Source organism: Cavia porcellus, unplaced genomic scaffold (genome assembly GCF_034190915.1).
Source record: "Cavia porcellus strain 051 isolate PalLab524CR breed Dunkin Hartley unplaced genomic scaffold, mCavPor4.1 scaffold_3, whole genome shotgun sequence".
Taxonomy (NCBI): Eukaryota; Metazoa; Chordata; class Mammalia; order Rodentia; family Caviidae; genus Cavia; species Cavia porcellus.
Window position 1 is genome coordinate 117,086,483 of NW_026947486.1, and position 12,033 is coordinate 117,098,515.

The window sequence follows — 12,033 nt, forward strand, 5'->3', positions numbered from 1 at the left end:
GTAGCCAGTCCCTTGTAGAACAGGATGAAATGTGCTGTGTTTAGTCCTGATTGTGCCATAGCTGATGGCCTTAGGGTTCACGCAGCATCCTCTGCCTACCCACAGCCCTGTACTCCCTCCTACCATCTGGGCTGGAAGCCTAGAAAGTAGAAGTAGCCTCACCTCCTGGTCTGTATGAGTCAGCAGCCAGGCATCAAGCCAACAAATCTCCCTGTCCTTGCTCCCCAGCCCTGGACCCGGCCAGTACCCAAGCACGGTGATTGGGGTAGTGAGGAAGTAGGCCGCTGCTTGAGGCCAGAGAATTGAGCCTTTGTTTAGGAATCTCTGGCCACTACCCCCAACCTGTCCTTTACATTGGCTCTGGTGGCCACAAAGGGGCAGAGCATGAAATCAATAGAGTGGAGTCTTTAAAAGCTAAGGCAGCTTTTTTTTTTTTCCTTTCTTCTTCTGGGCTGAATGGGCAGCTTGTTTGATGTTGATAGGTTTTGTGTTGCCACCCTGAAAGGAGATCTGGGCCTCCATCCCCCACAGACGAGATTCTGGGCCTCCCCAGGCCCGGGAGTTAAGCATGGCCTTTGTGGTATCTTGGGCCTTGTTATCCCATCTTCCTTTGGGCACACTGTACTTCACATGCCTTCCTGTCTTCACAGGGGTATCTCTGGACACTAGAATTTGAATGACATCAGAGCTGGGGCTTCCGGCTGAGCCCCTAAAATGCCAATGAGAGAACTGAGTAAGGATTGGTTTTTAAAAAAAATAAAGAGTGGGTACAAATCTCTATACACCACTTGAAGAAATAACGTTATACAGGAAATATCCCAGAGCAAAAAAGTAGAGGCAATGTCTCCATGGATCTGGACCCTGAACTCTTGACTGATGGAAGTTAGCTTCTTATTTGGAAATAATGAGTTTCACAGGAAGGTGCAAACACAGGATAGAGAGGCCCCCTGAACCCTATGCCCAGTTTCCCCCAAATTTATACAATAACAGTACCATCTCAAAACCAGGAAATGATACTGATACGGATTTGTGTGTACACATCTGAAAATTTTATATTGTGCCTATTTTATATTTTAATTTTTGCATATAAGTTTTCATGTCTCAGGATAAAATATCCAGGAGTGTAGCTGCTGATAGTTGCATGTTTAGTGTTTTTTTTTTTTTAAAGAAACTAGCCAGGTGTTTTCCAGAGTGTCTGCACCACTTAACATTCCCACCAGCAATGGGTAAGTGATCCAGTTTCTACACATCTTTACCAGCATTTGGTATTATCACTATTTTTATAAAGACCACGACAAAATTCATATAGCAATACAGTGGCATTTAGAACCTTCCTAATATTATGCAAGCATCACCTCTGTCTTTTTCTTAAACATTTTTCAGCACCCCAAAATAAAACCCCATTCTCATTACATAGTCCCCATTCTGCCCCTCTCCTGAGCCCCAGCAACAATCAGTCTGCTTTCTGTCTCTATGAATTTACCTATGTGGTCATTTCACATCCATACAACCAGAAAATATGTGGCCTTTTGTGACCGGCTTCTTTCACTTCACATAATGTTTCCAATTTTATCCATATTGTCATATGTATTAGTACTTCGTTCCTTTTTATGGATGAATAATATTCCATTTTATGGATATACCAAACTTTTATTTCTCCATTTATTGATTGAAAGATATTTGGATTGTAAGTTTCTTTTGTTTATTGTAAATCATGTTGCTGTGATCATTTGTGTAGAAGTATTGGTTGAATAACCATTTGCAGTTCTTTTGGGTATATAACTAGAAGTGCAATTGTTGGGCCAAATATTAATTGCATGCTTAACTTTTTGAGAAATCACCAAAGTGTTTCCACAACAGCTGCAACATTTTGCATTGCCACCTGCAAGGTACAGGCTTTGCAATTTCTCTGCATCCTCCACAACACTTATTTTCTGTGAGTTTTGATTAATCCTAATGGATATGAGGTGGTATTTTTTATTTGCATTTCCCTAATGACTACTGGTGCTGAGCACTCTTGTGTATGCTTACTGGCCACTCAATATCTTCTTTGCAAGCATACAGTATCTATTTGAACCCTTTGTTCATTTTTTTAATTGTTGAATTCTGGCTTACTTGCTCACTGCTAAACCAAAATACCCAACACCCACAGTTACAGGAGGAAAGGTTTAGTTGGCTTAGTATGTAGAGGTTTCAGTCTATAGTCACCTGGCTCCAAAGCAGATTGACATGGCGGAGGAGCATTGCAGAAGAGAAATAGTTCATGGTGTGGCAGGCAGAAGGCAGCATGCAGCAAAAGCAGTAGTGGGTCTGTTTTTGCCTTTTATCCCTTTGAGGCTGAAAACCCTTTAGGTGGTGCCATCCACATCCAGGGTGAAGCTTCTGTTTTCAGTAAATCCATTCAGCCTCACCCAAAACTATGCTAATTCCAATCTGTGGACTAATGTACCACACACCCTAAATCTCAGTATCACACACCCTAGATCCAGCCAGCTCTGAAAAACCCACCTATGAACCACAACAAATTCTAAGAGTTCTTTGTGTAATTTGGATATTAGATCCTTACTAATTTGTTAAATCCAAAGTCATGATTTATTTGTATTTTATTAAGCTTTTTCATTTTAGTTTTCATGTTTAGATTGTTGGCCCATTTTGAGCTGATTTTTGAGTCAGAGGTCCAACTTCATTTTCATGTATATAGATAACTAGTTATCACATACAGACTTTTTTTTTCCCCACACAAGTGATCCTAACATCGTGTCAAAGGTCATTTGGCCATAAATGTGTGGGTTTATTTCTGAATTCTCAAGTTTATGGCATTGACCCATATGTCCAGTCTTATCCGTATTACACTGCTTTGATTACAGTAGCTTTGAGTAAGTTTTGATATCCAGAAGTATGAGTTTTCTAACTTTTTCCTACTTTGCAGTATTATTTTGAGGGGATCACATGATTTTTGCCTATTAATAAAGTGTATAACGTGGTCTGACTTTTGAATACTGAGGCAGCCTTGCATCCCCGGAACAAACCCAGCTTTATCATAATACGTAATTCTTTTTACAAATGATTAGAACTGTGTTTAGGAGTCTTCCATTTATTTTTATAACAAAGGTTGGTCTGTACTTGTCTTTTTTGGACTTTGATATTAGGAAGATACAATGTGCTGGGAAGTGTTCCCTTCCCTTCCTTTCTGAAAGAGCTTGTGTGTCATTCATTCTAATCTATCTTTACACAATTGGTAGTCACTCTCTAGTGAATCAGGGCAGCCCTAGAGCTTTCATTTCAGGATTTTTTAAAAACTATTTTTTCATAATCAGAATGATACTCAGATTTTTGATATTAGGTAATTGTAGTAATTTGTGCTTTTAGAATAATTGTTCAATTTCATTTAGAAATTCTTATTTATATATGTAGAGTTTTTCATAGTATTCTCTTTTTTTTTTTCATGTCTACACGGTCTGTAGTAATAATCTTCACCACTGAGCTGTTTCTCCAGCCCATTTTTTACATTAGTTTGAGACAAAGCCTTGCTACATTGTCCAGACAAGCCTCAAACTGGCAACCTTCCTGCCTCAGCCTTATAAATAGCAGGGATTATAGGCATGCACCACCACTTTGATTCTGTCAAATACTTCTGGATTGTTTTGTGGTCCAAAATATGTCTATCTTGGTACACCTTAGATTTTTGAAAAGAATATAAATGTTATTGTTTTCAAGTGGAGTGTTTTTGAGTGAAGTGTCCTTTTGAATTCTGTTGTGAATTCTACATCTTGCTGATTTTTTATATCTAGGTGTGGTATCAGTTGTTGAGAGAATGCTGATGTGTTCTGCTAGAAATGTGAATTTGTTTGCTTCTTTCAAATCTAACAACATTTGCTTCCTATATTTTGCAACTCTGATGTACATAGTACTATACCTTTAGTGTTACTTTGCCTTCTTGGTGAACTGATTCTTTTGTTATAATATAATGTCCTCTGTCCCTGGTAATTTTCTTTGCTCTAAAGTCTACTTTATCTGATATTGCTGGAGTGCCCTTGCTATTATTTAAATTAACATATGCACAATATCTCTTTTACAAACCTTTTATTTTCAGTCTTTCTAAATCATTACATTTTAAGCAAAATATCATTAGGTCATGTTTTTATCTTCTCTACTAATGTCTGCCTTTTAGTGGGTATATTTAGAACATTTCCACTTATTATACTTACTGATTGTTAGTGTTTTTATCAGTTTATTTTTGTTTTCTCTTCATTCTCTATGCTTTTTCTATTTCATTTTGCTGACTTCCTGTGAGTTATTTGGACAGTCTTTAGAATTCCATTTGCTTCATGTATAATTTTTGAGTGGTTGTCCTAGGTCTCTCTCTCTCTCTCTCTCTCTCTCTCTCTCTCTCTCTCTCTCTCTCATCTACTGGCATCAATATTTTACTACTTTGAAAGAAGTATGGAAATGATACCGTTCCCTCCAATCCTTTACCGCCCTCTGTTTCTGATGAAATTCTGTTAAATATCTTTTCCTCATTCATTTAGAATCATATGAGACAGTGTTATAATTGGCATCTCAACCATCAAACATAATTTAGAAAACTCAAACCAAGACGAAAATCAAGCCATGTGATTTTTGTATTTCTGATTTTCTTTCTTCCTTGATGATATCCAAGACCCTAACCCTAACCCTAACCCTAACTCGTTTTAACCATTACCATAGTGTAGATCTGTTGTTGACAAGTTCTCTTAGTTTCCCTTTGTCTTTCATCTAAGAATATGTTGATTCCTTTCCATAGCTGAAGTATAAGATTCTTTTTTTCACCTCTTGAAAAGTATTGCATCTCTTTCCCATGGTTACCGATCAGATATCTGTTGTCATTTAAGCTGGTTTTCCCGTGTAGGTAGTCTCATTCCTCTATCCTTGCTTTCCAGACTGTCTTCACATTTTAGAAGTTGGATTAAAATGGGCCTTGAAGCAGATTTCTTTGGGCTTACGCTTTTGAAGCTTCACTCAATTTCTTGAGTTTTCAGGGTTAGGTCTTTTGCCAAACTTGGGAAGTTTTTAGGCATTATTTGAGTGCCTTTTCAGCTCCATGTGCTCTCCTTCTGTCCTTGCTGGAATTCCAACTCCATAGCTGTCAGGTCTTTTGATTATAACTCTAGTTGTGCCCATGATTTTTTTCCAGTATATTTCCTTTCTGAAATTTTCATTGCCTTATCTTTCTTCTTTCCTGTGTCCTTTCCATCTCACTTTTAGAGTTTATTTCAATTATTGTATATACAGTTCTAAAAGTTCTATTTGATTCTTTGTTGAAAATTCTATTTCTTGGCTGAGACATTCTCTATTTTTTGTTTAAATAAAGCACGGTAGTAGTGGTTGGTGAAAGTATTTAAGTGATTACTATTTTTAAATTCATGTCACATAATTCTAGCATCTGTATCATCTTAGTGACACATCTGCTGATAATATTTTTCTTTCAGTTTTAGATCTTCCTGATTCTGGGTATGACGAATGCTTTTTTACTGAAATCAAGACATTCGGATGTTATGTTACAAAACTGGCTGACTTGCTCTGACATGGAAGGGGGACATGGTTTTTCTGTCAAGTGGGTATGGAAGTCCAGGTTCCCCATTTGACTTTCACTGACATCAAGGGGGTGGGGCTCATTGGTACTGCTCCGCAAGAGTGAAAGTTCCAGGTGGTGTCACTGTAGGAGGGGAAGGGAGAAAGGCCTCGCTGCTGCCACGCAGGATTGCAGCTGAGCTTCCCGCTTGGTCTGTGCTGCCGGGATCAAGTGGGACTGCAGTGTTTTTTCTGGCATTTAGCTGGACTAGGGCACTTTTGTCTTAAACATTTTCTATCTTGCTAGCCTGTCCCTTTCCTGGTCCTCTGGCTGGAAACAGCAGGCTTTTGTTGAGAACTTTTTGTCTATGCCCATTGGCATTCTGGGTTAGTGGTTCTTTTGGCTTCATACCTGGAGTGTATGAGGCAAAGTAAAGTCTTGGGAACCCACCACTGCATTTTCCCTCAGATCCCAAGGTCCTGGTCCAGACTAACTTATCACTGCCTTTCAGGGTCTTCATCTATTTGTTTTATATATATCAGGAGGTGTTAGTTGTATGTAGTGGGAGAATGGGGAAAGGTACTTCTCTGTTTTTCTAGAAGTGGAAGTTTGGGCACTGAGATTTTAGAGTCTGCTGCTAAACTGCCATGAAGGTTTATGGTAAATAAAACTTTATATATATATATGTATATATATATGGCTTAGCTGAGATCTAATTTCACATCTGCCTCATGAAAAACAAAAAGGAAGGATGACTTTCCCAGGGTTGGCATATCTGCTTATCCACTGTGGAGGGCATACATGGTACCTGGTCATAGTGTGCTGCTTCCCGTAAGCCAGAGAACCAGTTTCATGAGCTCCTTCCAACACGCATTGCTTTCCTCCAGTGTCAGCCGGGCTCTGAACTGTGCATGTGTTCTCTGCCTTGGTGCTGGTAAGGCCAGAGTTGGTGTTTCATCGTTCTATGGATCCCAAGGCTGACTCTAGTAAAGCTGAAGGGTCCCTAAGCAACCACTGTGTTTTTCCTACAAGGGAACTGCATGTCACAGAAAAAGACCGTCTTTCTCTGTGTCTGAATGCATGCCACACAAAAGGAAAGCCAGACCCAGGAATCCCACATGCCCAGTGTTATTTGGCCACATCTCTGTGGGTATTCGTCTACCCACCTCTCTGCTCTCCAGTAAATTGTGCTGTGCACATGATTGGAGACTGCCAGCTGCCTCCCACAAGCGCCCCCCATCCTCGGGAGCGGTGGTACTCAATGATGGGGGTGGGGTGGGGTGGGGAGAGAGGTGGGAAAAGGAATGTGGCTGACTCCACACAAACCTGTCCTCAAGAGTGAAAGTCTGATTCACGGGGTCAGTGGTCTCATCTTTGTATCTGAAAGACAGTGTACTTTTTGTCTCCTTAAGCCCTGTGTCTAGGTCGTTTGGGAAGCACCTTGGAGAATCAAGAATAAATTTGCAGGTCAAACAATGGATGACTGGAAAAGTCGGCTTGTAATCAAGAGCATGCTTCCCCATTTCGCCATGGTGGGAAATCGTCAGGAGCCCAGAAAGCTCCAGGAATCGGTCAGAAAATGGGCTATGGTGGGAGGGGGGTTTTTTAATGCTTCTGATCTTAAACTTGAACATGAGCTGTGTTATTGAAAGTTCTCTGTGCAAACTTGATGGTGGGTGACCAACCCAAAACAGAAAGCATTTGAATCTGATGTAGGAAAATCTAGAAGATGAGCTAACCTACCCTTGAGGGTTTCTGAAAGAGCTACAGATATACTCCAGGACTTGATCTGCATGTCCAGTCCACCCCTTTGATGAGAAAAATGATGAAGTTCCTACCTTTTCTCTCAATAAAAGCTAGCCAGAATGGCAAGCCCTAGGCACATTACGTTCACTTCCCAGTATGCCCACGAACAAGAAGCCACTGAAGAATAGGACACAGAAAAGTATTTCCATTCAACTCTCTGGCCCTAGCCTCCTTTCTAAAATTCATTTGACACTACTGTTTGCCTCCCTAGGAATCTAGAGATCATCCAAGTGTCTGAAGCTCAGCACTGGCGATTGTAGTGGTAGTTGTAGGGGCCTGAATGGTGACAGAAGGGGACATGAGAGCCATTGGTTGGTTGAATTTGACAATAGAAGCCTGCAACATTACCAGTCTACCAAGATTAGCCAGGTTATCAGGAGTTGCAGCAAACACAATGGTCATTATCTCAGGATATTTGGCCCTCAGAGGAGTGGCTTGCTTAATCTCTGAAATTAATAGAGCAAAGAGGAAATAGCTCTTATAGAGCCATGGGCCTGCTTCCTTCCTGTTCATAGAACTAGAAGCCCTGGGTTCTGAAGTAATGCCATTTCACCTAACTAGAGCGCCTGCCTTTTCCAGTTCCCAGGGTGACCCACTTTGTGTTTATGTTAGTATTCTGGCATGTGCATAGGTGGGAGGGGCACTAATTGGCTCACGCTTCTCTTTGTTCCCCTCACTGTCAACAGTGGACTGAGAATGTGCCGTCAAGTTGAGTGCTGTGCAGTTTATAAAACTTTGTTGACTAGGGTCCCAGCTCTCACAGAAATGGCAGTCAGATGGGATGGCAAAGAGGAAGTGACTACTGAGCCAACCTGTGCTCCAGACTGCCAGCCCCTAGCCAAGCATCTTCTAGAAGGGAATTTCTGACCTCCATCCTAATGACCTTTTTGATTTTGTGCTTCACTTTTATGGTCAATAATTGAATCTGCAAAGGAAAACCTCAGGTAGTGTCCCCAGATTCCATGTTGAGTTTCATATAACTTTAGATTCCTCTGTTGTTTCCCACAATTTCATTCCCTTGGATCATATCTTGGAGAAAAAGGTGGGCGGGTTGTAGTTGCAAGGGTCTTCTTCCCCTACTCCTTACCCACTGCGCTGACACTCTTGGAGAAAGTGTAACTGGTAAGTATCTCATCTGGCTGAGATCAATGTAGACTGAAATGCACGCATTCTGGGGGAGCATTGGCCTATGAATAGGTCTCTAGAGCAGCCATCCATGCCCTCACTCTAGAAAGCTCTTATTTTTCATGCCATTTGCAGGTTTACCATCTCCTGGAAGATGGCCTTTAGTCCCCTTAGTGAGCTTTGCCAAAAACCCATATCTATTGCTTAGAGTCACACTTTGGACTTGATAGGAATCAGCCCTACCTCCTCTCCCACGGCATACCTTGTTCACTGCCCTTGGCTCTGAGCAGTGTGGCTAGTCTCCAAATGCCAAGCTGTCCTAGAAGACCAGTGGGTTAGCCTCAGTTGAGGGAAATCCAAAAACAATATGCCTCAGGCTCAGAAGAACAGCTCCCTCCGATGAATCTTCCTCACAGTTGACACTGCATCTGTCTTCTTGGAAGACACATATGGTCTCAGAAAGGGATGATATTGACAGAGCCCACTCCTTTGCCTGGGCCTGACAGGTGCTTGTTGCTACCATCATCGAGCACTGGCACTTAGTGTGGTATGATCGTGGCTGAATTTCAGTGGCTGGTCAGTCTCCATAGCATCAGTCATGCTAACATCAAACTGTGCTGTGCACACTGGGGATCTTGACAGCTAGGTGTTTATAGACAGAGGCACTGAGGCTGTCATATTAAAAGTGGACTTGCCTGTGAGTTTGCCAAAAAACCTGCTGTCCAGATAAGTTACTGCAGGACCTGGAATGCTCACAGCAGAATGAGATCCTTTGCAGGAGCTGGGCTTGCATTTCCTGGCTGTGGCCTTGGCTAGGTCTCAGATACCTCCATTGTTTGCTCTGGTTCTGACACTTTGTAACATCCAGGATAACACCGTGCACCCTGGTCCCAGGAAACCACGGGCATCTGGAATCACACTGCTTGCATCACTCCCTGTCACCCTGAAAGCAGCCTTTACATGGAGATCTGCTTCAGGCATTCAACTTAACTAGTTCTCTTATTCCTTCCTCAAAAACAGCCTAACAAAACACCCATGCCTCAAAGCAAAGTTTTAAAATTCTATCAGTCCCAGAGGAGAGTTCTTTCTAAACAGCTCTAGGACTTACATGCAAATAACTGAGAAACCCTTTGCAGGAAAATGTGCATCTGATGTGACAGCTATTCTTAGCCTCAGAGCAGAGCTTAGGACACGGGGTATCAGTCTTTCATCTGCCCTTCATGAGAACAAGTTCCCATGGACCATGAGTGAGAATAGCCACATTTACTGAGCATTGAGTAGGTGCTAGGAATTTGCGAAGGGCTAAGAGGACACTACTTCCTCTAACCTTCATAGGAGGAAGAGGCTATTACTATCTCCAGGAAAAGGAGGCTCTGAAAGGTTAAGCAACATGACCAAAGTCACAGATCTAAGATGCGGCACATCTCAAACCCCACTATCCTCACCACCATACTCTGCCACCTCATAGCTCTAAACACACTGGGAAGCAATTATAACCTGGGCATGGTGGCACATGCCTGTAATCCCAGCACTTGGGAGACAGAGGCAGGAGGATGGTTGCAAGTTCGAGACCAGCTCAGGCTATAAAGTGAGCTCAAGACCAGTTTAAACTGCATAGTGAGATGCTGTCTCAAAAAAGAAAAAGAAAAAAAAGAAAAGCTAATCTAGAAGGCAGCAGTCCTTATAAGAAACCTCAGCAGTGCACATACCTTTTTTAGCACCGTTTGTTCATCCATTCAGGAGCATAACTGCTTAGTGACTCTTCTGATAGGAGAGAAAAGAAGTTTTACCTTTGAAACATGTGAGCATCTATCCAAAGTTAATAACACATTCAGTCTCCACAATTACTGTGTGGAGTTTTAACAGGAGACATAGCAGTGGGCCCTTCTCTTTGAAGTTGAGATACTGACTCCACTCCCCAAATCTGTAGATCAGTTGATTGCTAGTGTGAGACACTCCGAGGCATTAACTCTGCATGTTGGTAGCACTCTGAAGCCTGCATGGAGTTGGGCCTCGGTATGTATGTCACATGTCATCTCTGTATCAGTCTATAGCCGGCTGGAAGTTGCAAATATTACTTCAACCCTGAGCAGCCACCTGTTTATTCCATTTATAAGGCAGCTCCTGGACAAAATGGGAATGTTAAGGGCATTAAATGAACCATTGGAGGAAAAAAAGGGACTGTATTCTTTATTCACTTTCTGTGTTCAGCCACTTAAACTTACTAAATGACTCACCTGAAGGTCACAGTGAATTGGCATGCCCAGTCGTTGGGAGCTTATCAGCCACTCTATTGCTAGAAGGGAGGGGCTATTCTTATCGTTCTCCTTCGTTATAGATTAAGAAATCTAAGAAATCCAATGACATGAGGAAGGATGGCCATAAAGAAGATGTGGAATTACATCTAGGGTTTCCATTTGGGTAACCACAAGTTCAGTGTGCTTTCCACCTACAGAATGACCAAAATCAACCTCTCTCCTTCCCACCTCAAAAAGCAAGTGAAGGCAGAGAGAGGGAAGTGGCCTGCCCTAGTGTAACAGTATGTGGATATTTGAATGGCTAGGAAAGTACTAACCCCATTCCATCTGCCCCTGTTCTTTGGAAAAAGAAACCCTAGTTGGAATCTCCCTACCCACCTCCTCCCATGATGTGTACTGATCAGCCTTGGGGACAGACGCTTTGCCTTGCAAAAGTGGTGCTACACTGAGGAAGGAGAGCTCAAAGTTGGTCCCAGGGCTGTGACTACCTCTTAGTGAGACCTTAAACAAGTCCCTTGCCTCGATGTCAGAGAGCCTCAGTGCAGTCTCAAAGGCCTTGTCTGTCTCTGACCTCCTCCACATATTCAGAGCCTCTTCTGCGTGCCCAGCCTTGGGCTGGACTCTGCAATCCAAGAGTTCAGTCTCAGGCCAGATTATTCCTGGGTTTCCTTTACTAGGAACAAGTGCATCCTCCTCTGAATGCTGTGGAGGGACCAGAAGGAGTGAGTGGCTGTCTTAAACAAGGTGCTGTGTGTGTCTTACCTCACTTGCTCCTGTGATACAACAATCAGATATAGGCATTCATTGAATGGAGACTGAGGAGCAGGGAGGATAGGGACTTTCCCAGTGGCACAGGGTAGGAGGCTATAAATTGGGATCTCACACCCAGGTGGCCTGCTTCCAGAGCTCCTCCCACTCTGCTGCTTCCCGTTCCTGAATTAGGAGCTCATAAGCCCATGGGGCCTTCTGCAGGCCACACACAACTCTGAGTGCGCAGGCAAAACAGAGATCTGGGTTTCCTGAAGCTTTCATCCCAGCGGCAGACACAGCCCATAACCAGGTAGACTGCAGGCATCTTAACTTCACTGTGGTGGCTTCTGGAGCCTTCTGACCAGCATCATATACTGCCAGCTGGCAGAAAAACAGCTGCTTCCATATCCCACAGGGAGGTGGGGACAGCCAGCTAAGAACCGGGTTGGCTTTTGGAAGTCATGAGGAAGCCCAGGTTCAAGGGTTGGTTTCTTTGCCAAAACCCCCTGCATTTGTAGGTGCAAATCTGGCCCCAAGAGAGGG

At 42.6% G+C, this 12,033-nt stretch overlaps 1 protein-coding gene across 6 annotated transcripts in view; it reads left to right on the forward strand.

The window, feature by feature from the left end:
* Mamld1 (mastermind like domain containing 1) overlaps window positions 1-12,033 on the forward strand; it is a 124,347-nt gene that overhangs the window by 62,476 nt on the left and 49,838 nt on the right. For all 6 annotated transcript variants that reach the window (XM_063246517.1, XM_063246515.1, XM_063246514.1 and 3 more), the window contains one exon: window positions 6,964-7,122. In XM_063246517.1, the coding sequence (XP_063102587.1) occupies window positions 7,027-7,122 (96 nt within the window). In that variant the 5' untranslated portion in view covers window positions 6,964-7,026. The remainder of the gene's footprint in view (window positions 1-6,963; window positions 7,123-12,033) is intronic.